This window comes from Chanodichthys erythropterus, chromosome 7 (assembly GCF_024489055.1).
Source record: "Chanodichthys erythropterus isolate Z2021 chromosome 7, ASM2448905v1, whole genome shotgun sequence".
NCBI lineage: Eukaryota > Metazoa > Chordata > Actinopteri > Cypriniformes > Xenocyprididae > Chanodichthys > Chanodichthys erythropterus.
In genome coordinates, this window is record NC_090227.1 from 31,794,098 (window position 1) to 31,815,825 (window position 21,728).

The 21,728-nt window shown below is 36.6% G+C and overlaps 1 protein-coding gene across 3 annotated transcripts in view; it reads right to left on the reverse strand.

Moving 5' to 3' along the window:
* Positions 1-21,728, reverse strand: part of bmal2 (basic helix-loop-helix ARNT like 2) — a 32,198-nt gene that overhangs the window by 6,497 nt on the left and 3,973 nt on the right. For 2 of the 3 annotated variants that reach the window (XM_067390203.1, XM_067390205.1), the window contains exons 2-9: positions 5,379-5,508; positions 3,886-3,939; positions 3,742-3,783; positions 3,408-3,565; positions 3,172-3,251; positions 2,890-2,982; positions 1,164-1,281; positions 157-303 (exon numbers count right to left, since the gene is read on the reverse strand). In XM_067390203.1, coding sequence (XP_067246304.1) covers positions 157-303; positions 1,164-1,281; positions 2,890-2,982; positions 3,172-3,251; positions 3,408-3,565; positions 3,742-3,783; positions 3,886-3,939; positions 5,379-5,508 — 822 coding nt within the window. Of the gene's footprint in view, positions 1-156; positions 304-1,163; positions 1,282-2,889; positions 2,983-3,171; positions 3,252-3,407; positions 3,566-3,741; positions 3,784-3,885; positions 3,940-5,378; positions 5,509-20,509; positions 20,728-21,728 lie in introns of all 3 variants that reach the window. The other variant, XM_067390204.1, reaches the window with a different exon arrangement.

Genomic DNA, 21,728 nt, shown 5'->3' on the forward strand with positions numbered 1-21,728 from the left:
GCAATCATAACAGACTTCAGTAATGGGTTTTGATTTGGTTTCATGAACACAAGGTGCTTCTGATTCATTTAATGCCATCACTGGAATTAGAAAACTACCTTTAACAACTTGATTGTAAAAACAAGATGAGCTCTTCCGAACTGTAATTCTACTGACCTTTCTTTTTTGAGGCACCCGCCTGGAAGTCCTTTTCCTCTTTGATGGTAACTTTGTTGTACTTCATTCGGCAGAAGAATGAGCGCCGGGCTCCAGAGCAAAGGCGAGCCGATCCGAGTGGGAGCTCAGCCTGCACCTGCAACCCCGCTACACACACAGAGATCAGAGAGAGTTGGATTGGTTAAAAGAATGCTTCCCCCAAAAATGCATGTTCTGTTATCATTTACTCACCCTCATGTTATTCCAAATCCTTATAAAAAGCAATCCTATTTTCCCTATAAAAAGCAATCTTATGGCTTCGGAAGACTTGTGCTTTTATTGTGCTTTTTTTGCCAGAATACAGGTTTGAAACACTACCATTACACTACCATTCAAAAGTTTGGGGTCAGTATGATTTTTTTTAAAGAAACCAATGCTTTTATTTATGCATTAAAGTGATCAAATGTGAAAGTAAAGACATTTCAAATTATAAAAGACTTCTATTTCAAAAATTGTTTTTGAATTTTCTATTCATCAAATAGTCATGAAATGCATTACAGATTAGTTTCCACAAAAATATTAAGCAGCAATTGTTTTCAACACTGATAATAAGAAATGTTTCTTGAGCATATCAGAATATAAGGATCATGTGACACTGAAGACCGGAGTAGTGATGCTGAAAATTCAGCTTTTCATCACAGGAATAAATTACATTTTAAAACGTTAAAATGAAAATAGCTATTTTAAATTGTAATAATATTTAGATATTAAATTAGTATTTAATTAATATTTTATTAATTAATATTTAATTTCACAGTATTACTTTTTTACTGCATTTATGATAAAATTAAGAAAAAAAAAATCAATCTTTGAATAAAACAACTTTTGAATAGTACTTTTTACTTTGTTTATTAATCAGATTGAACACAATGTGCATGGAAAGGCATAAAACTGCAGAAGCACTTGAGAAAAACATTTAAGAAGCATACACACAAACTTGACACGGAGAACAACATTAATATGTTTACTTTTGGCATCTATGAGGCGCTCCCGTGGGTAGAGTTCAGAGGCAGAAAGCTGTTCCTTCACTTTTCCGATGTCCTTTGGATGAACATAGTCAAACAGGCTCTGTCCAATTAACTCCGTCTGTGGAGAAATATATTCAAATGAGCCATGATCTGACTAATATTTTCTGCTAACATCATCATCAGCTTAATCATTTATCACTGGGTAAACAAATGCATTAAAACACACACACACACACACACACACACACACACACACACACACACACACACACACACACACACACACACACACACACACACACACACACACACACACACACACACACACACACACACACAGACACACACAGACACACACAGACACACACACAAAAAAACCAAACCAAAAAAAAAAAACAGTATCAGTCAAATGTTTGGACATGCTAAACTGATTTGTGTTTCTTGTGATCTCATAAAACCTTTAAAACAAAAATCATATATATATTTTTTATATAAACTACTGCTCAAAAGTTTGGGATAGGTAAGATTTTTAATGTTTTTAAAAGAAGTTTTGTCTGCTCACCAAGGCTTAATTTATTTAGTTAAAAATACAGTAAAAACAGTAATATTGTGAAAAATTATTACAATTTAAAATAACTGTTTTCTATTTGAATATATTTGACAAAGTAATTTATTCTCGTGTTGGCAAAGTGTCACATGATCCTTCAGAAATCATTCTAATATGATGATTAGTTCCTCAAGAAATATTTGTTATTATTATCAATGTTGAAAACAGTTGTGTACTTTTTTTTTTTTCAGGATTCCTTGATGAATATAATACACTACCGTTTAAAAGTTTGGGGTCAGTAAGAATTTGTATTTTTATTTTTTTGAAAAGAAATTAAAGAAATGAATACTTTTATTCAGCAAGGATGCATTAAATCAATCAAAAGTGGCAGTAAAGACATTTATAATGTTACAAAAGATTATATTTCAGATTAACACTGTTCTTTTGAACTTTCTATTCATCAAATAATCCTGAAAAAAAATATTGTACACAAATATTTCGTACAATTGTAAACAATAAATGTTTCTTGAGCAGCAAATTGACATATTGGAATGATTTCTGAAGGATCATGTGACACTGATGACTGGAGTAATGATGCTGAAAATTCAGCTTTGCCATCACAGGAATAAATTACATTTTAAAATATTTTCAAATAGAAAATCTTTGAAAAAATTCATTTTAAATTGTAATAATATTTCACAATATTACTTTTTTTTACTGTATTTTTAATTAAGTAAATGTACCATTGGTGAGAAGATGAAACTTCTTTTAAAAACATTCAAAATCTTACTGATCCAAAACTTTTGAGTGGTAGTGTATATAATATTATTTAATAATTAAGCTGGCAACATATCTGAGATGAACAAACAGAATAAGACTAAATTAGTGAATTTTCAGATCTCTGTAGCAACTTTTCAAAAAAATAGAAGAGAGACAAATCTAGCGACTTTTTGGACTGTTAAATCATACTTGTTCCATTGTCTGACAGAAAATATGTAAATAAGAAAAGCTTTATCAGCTATATATTATATGAAAATTACAGTATGTGAGCATGGATTAGGAAAGAAATCTGATGTAAACTGCAGACAGTTTAGTGATTTTTTTTGAGCAGCCTTTAGCTACATTCGACTGAAAATATTTGGCAAATATTTGGTCCTTTTTATAGTCAAATTCTCCTACCCGACTGTAGTTCAGGATTTTTGAAACAGATTCTGAGACGAAGACGATTTTTCCACGATCACAGCCAACCACAAAGAGAAATCCATCCGCAGCCTGGACAAGAGAGAGGGAGATATCATTTAGGGTTAATGTTGTAATTTCGCAATAGCAAACAGTCAAAATGCCCTGTTTAAACAAAAGCTATTTCCTCTTCCACCCACATCATCAATAATTTGCTGTGATATTTCTTCTCCTATATTACATATAGCTTTAAAACATAGCTCTCTAAATTGTATGACCTACCCTTAGGACAAGGTGCTTGAGCTCATCATCTGGGAGGAATGCAGGTTTGTAATTGGCTTCTGCAAAGGAGTTGGTCGCTCCTGAAAAACAGGCTCTCCGTTACACAACATACAATCAAGAACATTCATCACTGTATAACAAAGTTTGTTTTGAAATACATTTTCAAGCTCAATATTAGTCTTTGTGCATGCTAGGCCACACAAAAAGCTAATTGTGAAGACATTTGACAAGCGTACCTTTGAGTGATTTGAGGTGCTGGACAGCCATTCGTAACACAGTGAGTTTGTCAAGCTTGCGGGACATGGGGTTACAGGTGGGAATCATCGCTGCCAACTCGTCAATCAAGTTATTCATCTTATCTCGCCGTCGTTTCTCGATCTGACTGTGAGGTTCCCTACATGATGACATTATGTCATAAGTACCATGGTACTCAACTTAGCTGAAATATAATGTCACTAAACAAGAAACTACTTTAGTGTTCAAGTTTCAATGAAATTGCAAATAGAAAGGAGAATGAATGAATGAATAAATAAATAAATAAATCCCATAAAATTTAGAGACAATAAGTACCTGATGCACTTAATTTTTAAGTGCTGGTCATCTCCTTCTGATCTATAAAAACAAAATAATTAAAGATAAACAGATGTTAAAAATAAGGAATAAAACTATGGATCAATTTTGAGCCATACTGAGTATTGATAATGGGCATAATACCTTCCCTGATCGTCCTCCATATCCTCGTCTAGATTTGATGCAGATTTTGCTTCTCTGGAAACAAAGCGGTGAGATGATTTAAGTGACTCATGAAATTCTGCAGTAATTCTAAGAGGACATTATACACAGACCACGCACTTCCCTTTCCAACATATCTTGACTCATTCAGAAAAGCAGAACGGGGGCTGACAGGACAAACAAGAGGATATTACTCATACGAATCAGCTGTAAAATCCCAATATATAACAACAAATGTATTATACTCTCACACCAACACAGATACTCTTTCTAGGACACTAGGACTGGGCAGTACGGCATATAATCGATATATTATATGGCATATAATCCCCCAATTTATGTGGGAATGACTGTTTCACGTTATTTATATAAGAATACATAAATGAACAGAATAATGCAAAAAGAGACAGAGAGAAGTAAATATATAAACACAAAATAAGCACAAAAGATCTGTTGTTTGCAGCTATAGTACAACTTCACAACTCACCGAATTAATAGAATTAAACTGATATGCAAGTATGTGTCCAATCAGAATTAATAAACAGAACTACTTATTTGTATTCATGTTTTAAAGTTACACAATATGAGGATGCTTTTGCACTGTTGCCATACTCTTTAACTTATGAAAAAACATTTTTTCTGCTTTCTAAATGAACAAAGAAAATATACAAATGAGATAAATAGCATTAAAGAAATAGAAATAAACAGGAAAAAAATTCAAAGAAAGAAGTCTCTTATACTCACCAAGGCATTTATTTCATACAGTAAAACAGTAATATTGTGAAATATTATCATTACAACTTAAAATAACTTAATGAATAATTTATAATGTAATTTATTCTTGTGATGGCAAAAATAAATGCTCAGCAGCCATTAACTCCAGTCTTCATTGTCACATGATCCTTCAGAAATCATTCTAATATGCTGATTTGATGCTCAAGAAAAAATATTCTTGTTATTATTATAGCTGGAATCTGTTGCACTCTTTGCTTAATATTTTTGTGAAAACCATTATACACTTTTTCCAGGAATTCTTGATGAATAGAAAGTTCAAAAGATCAGTATTTAATTGGAATAGAAATCTTTTGTAACATATAAATGCTTTTACTGTCACTTTTGATCAATTTAATGAATCCCTGCTCCTTGCTGGATAAAAGTATTCATTTCTTATAAAGTATTAACTTCTGAATAATAGTGTAAATAAAAATGTAATTGTTGGAGTAATTAATTTTAACTTAATTTTTTGAATACTTTTTTTTTTTTAATTATTCAAAACAAAATTTAAGCAATTACATAATTAGATTATTTAAAGTAGGCATTACCACACTGTTACTTACATTGTTAATATATAAAACCTTTCATCTTTAATTTTATTTTATTGCAAAAATAACAATATTGCCAAACCAGCAGCCAAATATTGCCAAACCACCAGCCTCTACTAGAGACAAATAAAAAATATTTAAAAATGTACTTACGGGATGTCCATGCTGCCTTTCCGTTTCCTGGGCAGCTCCATGCCTGAAGCCATGCCAGTGGCTGAGGTGGGGGTCATCAAACCAGACAGAGAGACAGAGAGGCCCTGGGGTTCTTCCTCTAATGCATCTCCTGCCATTAACGGGAGGGATTTATTTTAGTAAAGTGACAAAAAGAAACGTGCCAAAAAACACAATTTGAAGTAGGCAGGACCTCAATGTTAAACTACGTGCTACATATTGGAACCAGGGCACTGTGGAGCAGATTTCATAACAGACATCTAAAGAATCAGACCATCTGTAATTGGTGCACAAATAGTCAAAGGATTTTTATGTGAATTCAGAATGATACTTTGTGTCTGTGTCGTGACTTAAATAATACACTGGGCTTTTTTTTTATCTTGTGAAAGTCGTCACAAGGAAAAAAATGTTTTAAAAATGTAATCTTTAAACCCAGAAACCCAGTTTACAACTGGTTCTTAGAAACAGAGGAAGTTCAGAGAGAACTACTTAATACCACAATATTACAGACAAACCTACTTCAATACCACAAGAACTTGCATTACTCTTTCCTTTATGCTCATCTATCAGCCCATTTAGACAATGAGGCAATTAATATATGGTCTTTGGCTTCCTGTACAAACACGGCTTTAAAACCAGAAACCTTTATGTCAGTGTACTTACTTATGTCTATTTACCTAATAACCAGTTTCCACAACTGAGGACAAATCACCAGTCAAACACTAAGACCATACATCCACTGAGTTCAAACAGCTTTAACTTCTAAAAAAAAAAAATCACCAAGCTGCATTTAGTTACTGTTTTAAATGAAAGCAAAGGAATCTGATAGGGGGAAAAAAAATTAATTCAATACCATTTCAGTTTTGGTTTCTATTAATTTGCCCCTATTTGGGTGTGAGCAAAAACATGCCTTTTTTGATGTGTGTCCCTTTAAATGCAAATGAGCTGCTGTTCTTGGTAGCTTTCTAGAAGAGGGCGGAGCTTTAACAGCTCATGCTTCGGTTGCTCAAAAACAACAAAACTGGAGAATCTCACGCAGCCAAAATGACACATTGTTCAAACTGGAGTTGTACACTGATGGAGACACTCAGGAAGAAGTTACAACTTCTAGAAAGCATCTGAACGGTTAGTAGATAAATTTATGTAGTTTCTGTGGAGTTGATTCAACTTATCAACTAGCATGTGCCGTCATGTTAATCTTTTGTGCAAATCCAGCATTGAATGGACCCTCGTTTTTGAAGCAGTCTGGTGTAAAATGATGGCAACAACACTCTTCTACAACAACTCTTCCTCTTCTCTAAAGCAGCCCAACATGGCCTCGTCCCCTTCGTTGCGTGTTCTCGGGGCAGTATTCAACGTACCAAGAAAGTGTAAAACTCCTGCAGTTCAAAAAATCTTACGCTACGTCCTACGCCTTCCCTATTCAAAACGCCAGTTTACACTTTTCGTAACTTAAATATGGAAGCTAGATATTTTACTTCATAACTTGTTAAATATGGATTTTTTTTAAATTTATTTTTTTTACACAAACGCATCACTTCGCTTCAGAAGGCCTTTATTAACCCCCCAAAACCATGTGGAGAAGACATTTATGATGAATGGATGTGGATGGAGACACTTTCTTCAGCTCATACTCATGACCCCTGTTCACTGCCATTATAAAGCTTGGATGCGTCAGGATATTTATTATTACATCTCTGATTGTGTTCATCAGAAAGAAGAAATTCATATACACTTAGGATGGGTTGAGGGTGAGTAAAGCTTGGGCTAATTTTTATTTGAAAGTGAACTAATCCTTTAAACAGAGTTCTTTAAAAGAAAATATCTCCCTTTGCATTGAACTTTGAGGGTTGTAACTTTGCAGATGTTGTTTATGCGCAAACAGCAACATTACACACTGAAGTTAAAGTGAAATCATAATCAACCACCCCTTTATAATGCAGAAGCGTGCAATTTAAACAAATATATTCAAAGTTAAAGGGTAGCCTAAGTACTTCACACAAACTCTAGCAGGTGGCTTGGTTCACAATATGGTTCCCTTATGAAATGCATTGTGAATGCAAAGTGCTCCAGCTTCTCTTTATTTTCTTATTTGTGCGCTTCCGAACATTTTCCCCACATCACTATACAAATCAAGAAGATGGGGTGATCACAAGAATGGAAAGCATATTAAAAACCACAAACAAACTCTTTAGTTTTCTACCAAACTCAAGGTATTGAGATAATAAATTGTAATTATTATTCTAATTATCACTATTATCAATAATAAAAACACTGAAAATGAAAAATGATTATTGAAATAATAACAACTATGAAGTAAAGCTAAAATGTGAATGCAAAAAAATAAATCAATAAATAAAAAGTCTTCACATGAGGATCATATTGACATAAGGTTCATCAATCATCATATTGCAGTTAATCATTGTATTTCAATTTTTTTTATTTTTATAAAACTGCAGTTCTACCTGCCACCAAGAGACAGAATGAAGCTGTATTTGCCATCTGTTATTGCCATTGACTGCCATAATCCATTCACAAACACCCTGCAAGCAGAGCAACTTATTCATGAATAGGCTTTCACAGCGCAGTCTGTTTTCCCGCCTGCTTCACCTGTTGCTTTAAGCCTCTAAGACCAACAGACACGCTCCTCCTCGGCCATGTGTACACGTGCATGGACTGCGTGTGTGTTCTTACAGTGCCATCAGATTTAGGCGACAATGGAACTGGCCAGGCCAAACACAGCTTGTTGCCCTGGCTCCTATATTTAACAGTCCTCTACAAGCCCAGTGACCTAAATAGTCGTTAACAGATCAGCAACAACCTGATTTTTAATCCTATGTGCTGGAGTGAAGATCTGCGGAGGGATTATTTGGTTTTATGAGGCTGATAGGAAGGCCACACCCAACAGTAAAGAGCTCCGTCTTTCACTGGCTCATGATTTTATTGGGACTCCACTGACCTGCATTTAGATGCTAGCGCTCGTAATGACTGTGTGACGTCATTTGCGCAAGAGAAAGGCCATTTCACTGACTCACTATTCATACTGATGTGAGGATATTCCAGGACCATTCAAATGCATACCATATATATACATACATATAAGTATATGCGTAGGAATGGAACAATCATATTCCAAAGTATTCAACCTCAATAAGAAAATATCACGTAACATTTCTTAGCCTTACCAGCTTCTTTTTCAAAACAAATGCATTGTAAATGTAATTATACACTTTAAAAGCATTAAAAGCAAACACACACCCTCATATTGCAAAAGTACCTCGGTACTAGATAATCCATCTAAATGACTAGAAAAAACAGTCAATGCGAGCACTACCTGTTATCATGGATAAAAATTATCACGTCAACATAAGGTCAGCTAATTATTCATTGTACTTTACGCTGTGACCATAGAGCCGCACGAGGAACATGTCCAAACTCAATTTATTTACGTCAACGTTGTGCAAGAAACTGACAAAAGTACATAAAAGTAGGTCAGTGAGTTGATTTTGGCACCACACTTTGGTACTATTTTGCATTTCATCAACCTGAGTTAAGCATTACAGTGATGTTAAGCTAAATATCTGACAAACGGGTAACCGCAGGGTTCAACTATAACTACTGTTGACGCATTGTCATTTGTTAGTTGATCGTAGTATTTATGTCCTGCAAAACTTTAAATATGTCAACATGGTTAAGTTATCTAGCTGGCTGACATATTTGAGGTTTTGGGAGTGAAGAATGATTTGTGATTCGCTGTCTGACCTTAGAGAGGTCATAACACCATGTTATGAGCTCTCTCATCTTTAAGATGGGGCATCACAATAAGAGTTACGCCACCCTAGCAAATCAGCTCAGTGGATGTAAGGGAAGGAGCTGTTATAACTTATTATAAAATAAGTATTTTATCATTTGTCCCACAAAAACTTAAATAAGGGATACTTAAATGACTATTATAAAATAAATCACAATAGGGTGATCAGAACCCCAACAGGAGGCAGAGGGTATGGAAGCTTGTTTCTGCCACTGAATAAAAATAAAAAAGTTAATTGTGACTTTTTATCTTACAATTCTGACTTTTTTTTCCCCTCAAAATTTAGATTTTTTTCTCAGATTTGAGAAAAAAAAAAAAACAGTTCTGACCTTTTTTCTCAGATTGTGTGATATAAACTCGCAATTGCAAGTTATAAAGTCACAATTGCGAGATATAAACTCAAAATTCTGAGAAATAAAGTCAGTTTTTTCCCCTCTGAATTGGACTTTGCAATTGTGAGTCTCAATTCTTAGAAAAGTTAGATTTTTAAGATATAAACCCGCAATTGTGAGGAAAAAAGTCATAATTGCTAGATATAAACTCGCAATTGTGAGGAAAAAAGTCATAATTGCAAGATATAAACTCGCAATTGTGAGGAAAAAAGTCATAATTGCAAGATATAAACTCGCAACTGTGAGGAAAAAGTCATAATTGCAAGATATAAACTCGCAATTGTGAGGAAAAAAAGTCATAATTGCTAGATATAAACTCGCAATTGTGAGGAAAAAAGTCAGAATTGCAAGATATAAACTCGCAATTGTGAGGAAAAAAAGTCATAATTGCAAGATATAAACTCGCAATTTTGAGGAAAAAAGTCATAATTGCAAAATATAAACTCGCAATTGTGAGGAAAAAAGTCAGAATTGCAAGATGTAAACTCGCAATTGTGAGGAAAAAAGTCAGAATTGCAAGATGTAAACTCGCAATTTTGAGGAAAAAAGTCAGAATTGCAAGATGTAAACTCGCAATTGTGAGGAAAAAAGTCATAATTGCAAGATATAAACTCGCAATTGTGAGGAAATAAGTCATAATTGCAAGATATAAACTCGCAATTGTGAGGAAAAAAGTCATAAGTGCAAGATATAAACTCGCAATTGTGAGGAAAAAAGTCAGAATTGCAAGATATAAACTCGCAACTGTGAGGAAAAAGTCATAATTGCAAAATATAAACTCGCAATTGTGAGGAAAAAAAGTCATAATTGCTAGATATAAACTCGCAATTGTGAGGAAAAAAGTCATAATTGCAAGATATAAACTCGCAATTGTGAGGAAAAAAGTCAGAATTGCAAGATATAAACTCGTAACTGAGGAAAAAGTCATAATTGCAAAATATAAACTCGCAATTGTGAGAAAAAAAAGTCAGAATTGCAAGATGTAAACTCGCAATTGTGAGGAAAAAAGTCATAATTGCAAGATATAAACTCGCAATTGTGAGGAAAAAAGTCAGAATTGCAAGATATAAACTCGCAACTGTGAGGAAAGTCATAATTGCAAAATATAAACTCGCAATTGTGAGAAAAAAAAGTCATAATTGCAAGATGTAAACTCGCAATTGTGAGGAAAAAAGTCAGAATTGCAAGATATAAACTCGCAACTGTAAGAACTGTGGACGAACCAGACAAATGAATCATTTAGATGATTCTTTCAAAACATAATTCTAATTCAGAATTGAGGTTCCGGCTCCGGACCGTCTGCAGATAAAGCCAGGCTGATTACTTTTACGACACATGCTTCCTGATAGCAGAAGCGACATACCAAAGGGTCACCCAAGAAGACAGAGAGACAATCCAGACCCTTTTGTTTCCTTACTTCACAGGAGAGCTAAAGAGACTGTTGAACAAATAAATCTGCTTCAAAATTGTTCCAACAATTTTAACGGACTTATCAAACATCTTTTAACTACATACATTTTGCATTATGTGTCCACAAGTACTACCTGTAAACAGTTAGGCTTTAGAACACTCATAATTCGTGTAAATGCATTAACTCTTGACTGAATGACTGGAAGTATGCCTTATTTGGACTTAATTTGATTCTTTCTCCCTTTCCTATATTCTGACTTGAATGAAATCTGTTTAAAATGTATTGTATTCCATTTAATAGCAATTATGTTAAAATGGCACTCTGCTAAAGCAGAGACAGACCGGAATGTGACACTTATGTTTTATTGGGGGCAGAGGAAGGCCCTCTTGAAACAGGACAATGTCTGATTGGCCAAGACTCCTCAGAGGTGTGACAAACAACTAAGTTTGAATGATCATATTGCAAGATAGTGATTGGAGAGAAGTTGGTTAGTAAACGAACTGGAGTTGGTTAGTTCTGGTAAGAGAAACCATGACCAGAGTACCAAGAACAATGGAGTAACAAGAAGAACAGACCAGCCGCTCATTCAAGCCATCCAACCTTCACTCACTTTTCTTTACTTAATTTTCCTTTACCGCTGAAAGTCTTGTGTCCTACGTTTCGCCGCAAAGCTCAACCAACGACTTTTGCCGCTTCAACTCCAGCGACAAAGAGACTTCCTTCATTGTTCCACACGGACCTGATCTGGACCAATCATCGACTTGGGAAACCCCTCTCTGCACGACGAGGGAAATTCACCTTTAAGTCAACGCAAGCAAGTACCTCCAGACCAAAACTGAACTGGTGCATAAATGAATGATTCATGGTTCGTTCTGGTCCTTGAAATGCATTGATAGGAATTCGGTTAATTAGATCACTCTCTCTCTCTCTCTCTCTCTCTCTCTCTTTCAAAACTCTTTCTCTCTCATTTCCTTCTTACTGCAACGCGTATGAATGTGTGTGTGTGTGTGTGTGTGCGTGCCTTTGTGTTAGATTAGTTTGTGTTAGAATAAATAAAATCTCTTGTAGATTTTAAAAGGAAGGTGTCTTGTATTATGTGCTTTATGATTTAATGTCTTAAACTGTGATCAAGTTACCGTGCTCTAATCAGTGTTTTCACGATTGTTGGATATTTATATCCGTTACAAGAGCTTATTACGGCTCGAGCAAATGAACGCTGGACGAATCAGTTGCTCGGTCGTAATCTAAACAACTCTTTATAATTCCCTATAAATATTTCATTTGAGCTAATTTTACTTCCTAGGGTGTTTTCCCTACAGTAATGGTGGAGAATGCGGGCAGTTTAATCTAAATTTGGAGCACATATCAAGTCATTTTTCTTTTTATCAACGCAAATTATTAAACCCCTCAGTGTTTAGTGACGTATGCAGCGCGCACGGCGCGGTCCGTTTGAACGAGTGCTTGAATGAGTGAGAGCTGTAACCCCAGTCTGCTGTCTTGTCTCTAAACTCCAGTCTGCAGTAAATTTAGATCTATATAACACATACTATAAGGTAAGAATTAAGCGTGTTCCTTAAATTCTAGAATGCCTTGTTTATAGCTATCCTGATGTCTGCGTGTTCCAGCGTCATTCAAATAGCTATAATAACGTTATTGTGTATCAGAGAGCTGAATTGAAACTAAACTGCAATAGTTAAAATACGTTACCTCTGTGTAGGACGAATACTCTCCTCACAGAACGGCAAGATCGAGCGTGTTCCTCGATCTGTTTCTAAAACTATATATTTATAGCTAAAGTGTCAGTGCGTGTTCCACTGTACTAAATCTGCTATATTTTCCCCTTTGTAAAACAGTAACGCTATACGCTTGCTTGTTTTATATTTATAGCTAAACTGGTTATAGTGCGTGTTCCACTGTACTCAATCTGCTATATTCTCCCTTTTGCTAAACGCTACATGCTTGCTTGTTTGAGCTCCCGAGCGCAATTTAAGTGATTTGAAACTGATCAAGTGAAGCTTTTGAACCTGTTATATTTTGCACGCAAAGAGACCCGCCGAGGTCGCGATTTTTCCATCTATTACAGCAGAAAGCTATCACTTAAAGTTTAAGCCCCACGTCGTAAAACATCTACGAGTGGTGTCTCTTATTTATAGAGTTGAAATGCGCCGACATTTCACGTAACGCTTGATTGTACGTGCATGCGTCTTTCATTTGTACAGTTACATGTATTTGATGTAATTCACATGTTCGCCACTATCATTTTGTTTGGTCGCCATAGTTACAGTCGTGGCACGGAAGTCTTAACCAACGCTTCCGGAAGAACGTCATTGTAAACAAACCGCACGGTGTTGCTAAGCTAACCTCTGCAGTTGTTTACATTGAAGTTCATGCTAAAGCCTTTAGCCTCGAAGCTAAGCTAGTTAACATCATTGTGTGAAAGCAGTGTCTCTGTGAGCAACCGTTGCCTTCACAGCATCCCTGGTAAGCAGTTCAACTGAAGGTGTGTGGTGTCAATCCTGTCAAACTAAGAAAAGAGGTATCAGCATTATTATTGTCTTATTGTCCTTGCGAACATAAACAATAATATATATATTTTCTTTTTAGTTTTAGAAACAGTTGTTCATTAATAGAAAATATTTATTTGAAATAAATATTTCTCTAAATTAAAAAAAAAAAAAAAACTTACAATTTGTTTTAACATTTTCTCTCTTTTCCCTTTCTCAGTTGAGTGACAAAGTCCTCACATCACGAGTTGAAAACAGTTTTTCATTAATAGAAAATATTTATAGAAAATATTTCATCTATTGAAATTTGTTTTAACTTTTTCTCTTTCTCTCTCTTACTCAGTTGAGTGACAAAGCCTTCTCATCACTAGCCTACCTGTCTACACTCTGAGACCAACACGTAGCCATCACACTTCACGATTGGTGTACATTCACTGAACGACACTTAGCTGTTCCACCACATATAGGCTTGCACCCCACACAGATCTGTGTCAGTCTCTTCTCCCCAGCGTGCCAACATGTCGCAGACGGAAAACCCCACTGCCCAAGATGTGGACGCCTGGCTCAGCGGCATTACAAACTGCCTCATGCCAAAGACAATTGAACTGTTATTATTTTTAATAATAATCATAATTCTGAGAAGATTCCCGATGCATGATTCAAGCCAGAACCAAGACCACACTGAACTAGGCAAGATAACCAATTCTCTAAGCATTGCCTTCACAGCCCAGCTGAAACTAAGCGACAAGCACATCACCCACCTACAGGAGGAGCTGACACGTGCCCAGAGCCGCATAGACAAGCTGGAAGTGAAAGTCCAAGACGACTTCAAACGTCAGACCACTGAGTTCCTGAGAGAGCTGATGCACATCCAACGCTGCGCAGACCAGCACAAGGTGAAAGCTCAAGACAAACTTGTGGAGCAAGAAACAAAGGAACAAGTTGACAAGCTCCAAGAAGCCCTTGCAGTTGCGGAACGTGACAAGCAAGAATTAAAGACTGTCCAATGTCACCTGGTAAACCAACTAGAAAATGCCAATTCTGACATTAAAGATAAGAACTTTAAAATCAATGCTCTGGAAGACCATTTGAAATGGTACAGCACTGAAATGGACCATCTAAACCAACAATTAGACGATGCCAACGGCAAGCTCTACATGGTTAGAAATGAACTTAAACATGTTCACACCCAGAAACCAGAGTTAAGAAGGGAGGGGCCTCCCTCAGCATCACCACAGCTGAGCACAACAGAGTCCCCCATCCAAGAACTGCCATGCAACGGAAGAAGTGAGTGGCCACAACCCACAACATCACCGGCCTTCACTACAGAATTCTTCCCTGTCAACCAAAGAGAGCTCATCCATGCAGACCCCAAAGTTGCACACGAGATGACCCTTAAAGACCTTAACAAGATGGCTAAGAACATCACACAGTTCAACCCGAACTCCATGGAGAACCACAACATCCAGACTTACCTCCGAGATATTGACTTCTACCTAGAGGTGAGACCCAATGTGACTGACAGAGACAGGTTGTATCTCCTCAGGTCCACATCCAGCCCAGAGGTACGAAGCTTCTTAGATCGACAACCTGTTCACGTTAAGCACAACTACCAGCTATTACGTGAGTCACTGATCAAAGAATTTACAGGCCCAGAGTCTGAACATGGACTGTTAGTCGCCTTGGAAACCAAACAAGGTCGACAAGAGACTCCCCAAGCTTACTACAACCGTTTCCGACAAGCCTACTTAGGTGCACATCACGAACCTGAACTTGAAGAGGATGTGAACTTCAAAACCCTCTTCCTGAGAAACCTGCACCCTGGACTAAGTCACCATCTTGGCGTCATGGCCTGCCCAAGCACAATGTCAATCCAACAGCTACGTGACTTGACACACAAGGCCTACATCAAACAGAAGATGAACTCAAAGAAAGGTTTGAAAACAGCCACAATTTCAAACTCCGGCAGCCAAGACTCAAGCCGTGCACTGCAAGACAGCCAGTGGCATGACAATGCCACAGCCTGTCATAAAGGACACGGAGAACGTGACCCCCATGCCACTGACAGCTTCCACACCGACAGCTGGAAAATGCCATGGGACCAGCCACACTTCTCAAGAAACCCACCAGAAAGAAACATCTGGGATCCAAACTGGACAGCCAAAGTCCACCAACCAACACATTCAAATGCATCCACTGTGGGTAAGCGACGGCGGAACCCACCTCTGCATCACTCAGTTAAACACAGCACTGAGAACAAGAACGCCCAAGAACAAGACAGTTCCACCTCAGAAGACATGGAACAACTGATGAGGCAAATTACAGCGTTCTTTGCAAACAACATAAACAGCGACGATCACAAGGATCAGTCACCCTCGTTATGACTAGAGACGGAACGGAAGGTCAGTGATCACCTGATCCACCTTCCAAATGGAGATGACTGCCACCTGTTCTACAACAGCACAGAACGAAGCGGTTTCTTGCAGCCAAACACCGCTGGAAACTCAATAGTACCAGAGAACACAGTTCTGGTCACTCATCACCCACCAATAAACCCAACGAGTTCCCATCTCAAGAACCATGCTTGTGCAACAGTAACAACAGTAAGCACAGAAGGTCAGACAGTCTGTCACAACCAGAAGGCATTACAAAAGGAATGCAACGTAGGAGACAAAGTTTTGCACCACAGCTCAACACAGCCATGTCAAACTTCCTCCTACCTTCTGCCAAAGAACTTCCTGCCTCACTGGACTGACTCCCATCAAATTAGGGATGATCTCTCATCCCAAGTCCAAGATGCAAAGAGCCAATCTTCATCTAAGCCCTTCAAGAAAAGGGGGGAGCAAGACAGACTGAACCAGATCTGACCATACCTACACTGCACTACATTACATTTTACACTACACTACATTAACATACTCACCAACATGCTCTTCCTACAGACAGATATTAGTGTCAGAACCTAGCTCAACATCGACTTAGCTACATTCACCATAAGAAACATGCAACCATCTGCCCAACAAGTAGAACACCTTTCATTAAGCTGGTACATGACATCTTAGATGCACGCAGTAGTGTGAGCCATACCAGGAAACACTTAAGTGTTTTATTTTGTTTTGTTTTCCTCCTCCTCTCTTTCCCTTCTTCTTTATAAGGTAAAATACCTGTCTGCCCCATAAGGGTCAAGGTCATGACATTAGGATTGACGCACCACGCCTAAGGTCTGAAAGCCATTTGAAAATTCGAATGTGAGCCCGAGAGAGCTCCATGATGGGTCACATCATTTTTACCACAAATGATGTCACCAAACAACCTAGAACAAGTTAGAAGAGATGGAAACTAACAATTTAATCACACAATGTAGAATAACACTCCCAAAATTGAACTTAATCCATCAGTACTCAGATAATCTAATGCCCTGCACCAGTATAGTGGTCAATCATGGAGGTGTTGTTTTGTTGTTGCTTTGTGTGTGTCTGCTTCGTGTCCATTTTTCTACAGTGTCCGCCGATGTCTTCATCTCAACACATCGCCGAACCAAGGGGGATATGTAAGAACTGTGGACGAACCAGACAAATGAATCATTTAGATGATTCTTTCAAAACATAATTCTAATTCAGAATTGAGGTTCCGGCTCCGGACCGTCTGCAGATAAAGCCAGGCTGATTACTTTTACGACACATGCTTCCTGATAGCAGAAGCGACATACCAAAGGGTCACCCAAGAAGACAGAGAGACAATCCAGACCCTTTTGTTTCCTTACTTCACAGGAGAGCCAAAGAGACTGTTGAACAAATAAATCTGCTTCAAAATTGTTCCAACAATTTTAACGGACTTATCAAACATCTTTTAACTACATACATTTTGCATTATGTGTCCACAAGTACTACCTGTAAACAGTTAGGCTTTAGAACACTCATAATTCGTGTAAATGCATTAACTCTTGACTGAATGACTGGAAGTATGCCTTATTTGGACTTAATTTGATTCTTTCTCCCTTTCCTATATTCTGACTTGAATGAAATCTGTTTAAAATGTATTGTATTCCATTTAATAGCAATTATGTTAAAATGGCACTCTGCTAAAGCAGAGACAGACCGGGATGTGACACTTATGTTTTATTGGGGGCAGAGGAAGGCCCTCTTGAAACAGGACAATGTCTGATTGGCCAAGACTCCTCAGAGGTGTGACAAACAACTAAGTTTAAATGATCATATTGCAAGATAGTGATTGGAGAGAAGTTGGTTAGTAAACGAACTGGAGTTGGTTAGTTCTGGTAAGAGAAACCATGACCAGAGTACCAAGAACAATGGAGTAACAAGAAGAACAGACCAGCCGCTCATTCAAGCCATCCAACCTTCACTCACTTTTCTTTACTTAATTTTCCTTTACCGCTGAAAGTCTTGTGTCCTACGTTTCGCCGCAAAGCTCAACCAACGACTTTTGCCGCTTCAACTCCAGCGACAAAGAGACTTCCTTCATTGTTCCACACGGACCTGATCTGGACCAATCATCGACTTGGGAAACCCCTCTCTGCACGACGAGGGAAATTCACCTTTAAGTCAACGCAAGCAAGTACCTCCAGACCAAAACTGAACTGGTGCATAAATGAATGATTCATGGTTCGTTCTGGTCCTTGAAATGCATTGATAGGAATTCGGTTAATTAGATCACTCTCTCTCTCTCTCTCTCTCTCTCTCTCTCTCTTTCAAAACTCTTTCTCTCTCATTTCCTTCTTACTGCAACGCGTATGAATGTGTGTGTGTGTGTGCGTGCCTTTGTGTTAGATTAGTTTGTGTTAGAATAAATAAAATCTCTTGTAGATTTTAAAAGGAAGGTGTCTTGTATTATGTGCTTTATGATTTAATGTCTTAAACTGTGATCAAGTTACCGTGCTCTAATCAGTGTTTTCACGATTGTTGGATATTTATATCCGTTACAAGAGCTTATTACGGCTCGAGCAAATGAACGCTGGACGAATCAGTTGCTCGGTCGTAATCTAAACAACTCTTTATAATTCCCTATAAATATTTCATTTGAGCTAATTTTACTTCCTAGGGTGTTTTCCCTACACAACTGTGAGGAAAAAAGTCATAATTGCAAGATATAAACTCGCAATTGTGAGGAAAAAAGTCATAATTGCAAGATATAAACTCGCAACTGTGAGGAAAAAGTCATAATTGCAAAATATAAACTCGCAATTGTGAGAAAAAAAAGTCATAATTGCTAGATATAAACTGCAATTGTGAGGAAAAAAGTCATAATTGCAAGATATAAACTCGCAATTGTGAGGAAAAAAGTCAGAATTGCAAGATATAAACTCGCAACTGTGAGGAAAAAGTCATAATTGCAAAATATAAACTCGCAATTGTGAGAAAAAAAAGTCATAATTGCAAGATGTAAACTCGCAATTGTGAGGAAAAGTCAGAATTGCTAGATATAAACTCGCAATGGCAATAAAAAGGAACTTGCAATTCTGACATAACTCACAATTGCGAGTTTATATCTTGCAATTCTAAAAAAAATTGTAAGGGAAAAAAGGCAGAAATTCAATAAAAAAAGAGTCAATTATCTTTTTTTTTTCTGCGGCGGAAACAAGCTTTCATAAGAGGGGTCTTCTATCGACCTGAATGGATTTATTTTCCGTCAATGACTGACTACAGGCTGAATGTAGATCACTCCACTTAATAAATGGCTACTTTCCAAAAACAAATAGAACTAAATAAATAAATATTAAATACTAGAGATGCATCAATATATATCGGCCAATAATCGGTAGTTTAAAAACAGCCGATAGTCAGGGCCGATATATCCTGTCAATCAAAAGAGGGCAGGAAAATGTGTAAAGAAAATGCTAAGGAATCAGTTTGATGTTCAATATTAAAAGTAAAGGTATAAAAGGCAGAACCCCCAAACTGTCGGTATTGTCTGCAGATTTCACTTTGAATAATCGGCTATTGGTACCAGTGGAGAAATTAAGTATCAGTGCATCTCCATTAAATATACATGAAATATTGATAAAAAAAACAGACATCTTGACTTCAGTTTAAATGATCTGTTATGTGAGAACCAGGACAACAGTCAATTAATTTGGCACCCATTATAGCCTACAAAAATATCTGACCATTGGTTTAAGCTTAAAAAGAAAAGCTACAGTTACTGATAAAGTGTGAAATTGACAAATGGTATAGTGTCTTATTAAAATCTAACAGCAAATGATGGATGATTCAGATGAAAAACCATGTTAATTCTTCCCATGGTTGAATAAAACACTGGTGCATTCCTTTCACTAAAGCCAAAATGTCATAATGTCTAGGTTGTTTAAAACCACAAACCAAACCAATTGAAGCATGTTGGCAATAAACAGTGGATTTTCTGTATGACGAAAGCAAAACTCAAAAGGCACTGATGTTTTATTTTCATATTAATTCATATTTTTCATATTAATGTAGTGAAAATGACTTCAACTGTCCCCTGACTTCAACAGTGCAGAACACTTTTAAATATAGGAGCCAGGGGCACAAGCTGTGTTTGGCCTGGCCCATTCCATTGTCACCTGAAACTAGCACTGTAAGAACACACACATAGTTCATGCACGTGTACACATGGCCAGTCCGAGGACGAGCGTGTCTGTCTTGGTCTTAGAGGCTTAAAGCAACAGGTGAAGCAGGCGGGAAAACAGACTGCACAAAAAAAAGCTATTTTTGTAGTTCAGTTTTAGGCTGAATTATTCTACAAATTACTCTGAAAATCACTAAACTTGACAAATTTTTTTAACAAAGGCATTCCGTTTAGACATGGCCTAATTTTTGTAACAAATTACAAAAGTGCTTTGCCTCCACAGCTGGCAATTTAAGAAAACTTATTTATTTTGATAATCGGCAATTAATCCAAGGCTTTAACCACCACAGACATGCAGCCACTATTTTAAAAATGATTTACTAATTAAAGGATTAGTTCACTTCAGAATTAAATTTTCCTGATAATTTACTCACCCCCATGTCATCCAAAACATTTATGTCTTTCTTTCTTCAGTCAAAAAGAAATTAAGGTTTTTGAGGAAAACATGCCAGGATTTTTCTCCATATAGTGGACTTCAGTGGGGACCAACAGGTTAAAGGTCCAAATTACAGTTTCAGTGCAACTTCAGGAGGCTCTACACAATCCCAGGCGAGGAATAAGATTCTTGTCTAGTGAAACAATCGATCATTTTCTAAAAAAAAAAAAAAAAAAAAAAATTATATATAGCTCTACGATGCGCCTCACATTATGTAATAACATCGGAAATGTCACGCGTGATGTAGGCAGAAGTAACGAATACGTTTTTACAAAGCGAATGTGCAAAGACCAAGTCAAATGTCTTTTACATAAAATAAGGTAAAACAACAATGTCAGATGATTTAGAAGTTGGAGGAGAAAATGAAATGGAGTTTTTTGCCCTACCGCGGTGTATGGAGTTTTTCCGCCTACGTCCCTCTTGACCGTTCCGTGATTACGTAATGTGTGGTACATCGCAGAGCTAGTGCAAGACAAGCATTTGTGGTTCAAAAATATATAAATTTTTTTTTTTTTTTTTAGAAAATGACATTGTTTCGCTAGGTAAGACCCTTATTCCTTGTCTGGGATCATGTAGAGCCCCTTGAAGTTGCATTGAAACTGTAATTTTGACCTTCAACCCATTGCTAGCCATTGAAGCCCACTATATGGAGAAAAATCCTGGAATGTTTTCCTCAAAAACCTTAATTTATTTTCGACTGAAGAAAGAAAGACATAAACATCTTGGATGACCTTGGGGCAAATTGATTAAATTATCAGGAAATTTTAATTCTGAAGTGAACAAATCCTTTAAACTAACTTGAATGTAACAAAAGTATAATATAAAAGTATCTTTTTACAAATCGTCTTACATATTTCTAATGGATCACCTAAGTTTCAGTCTCATGAAACAAAGTTTCTTGTATCTTTTTCTTGTTTACTTCTAAATGTATAAGAAAAATTGTGGCATAAACTTTTCAGTTTTAATGTATTAATTATTATTGCTTCTATTGCTCCCTTTATCTGCCATGTACACTTTGTATTGTATGTTTTAGTTAAGAAAGTTTGATCATATTTTATTCTAATATACCTAGTCACAAATGAAAGACACATAAGCATCAGAATAGAACAAGAAATCATTTTGACGTGACTTTGTAATAAACTACATAAACTCTTTGA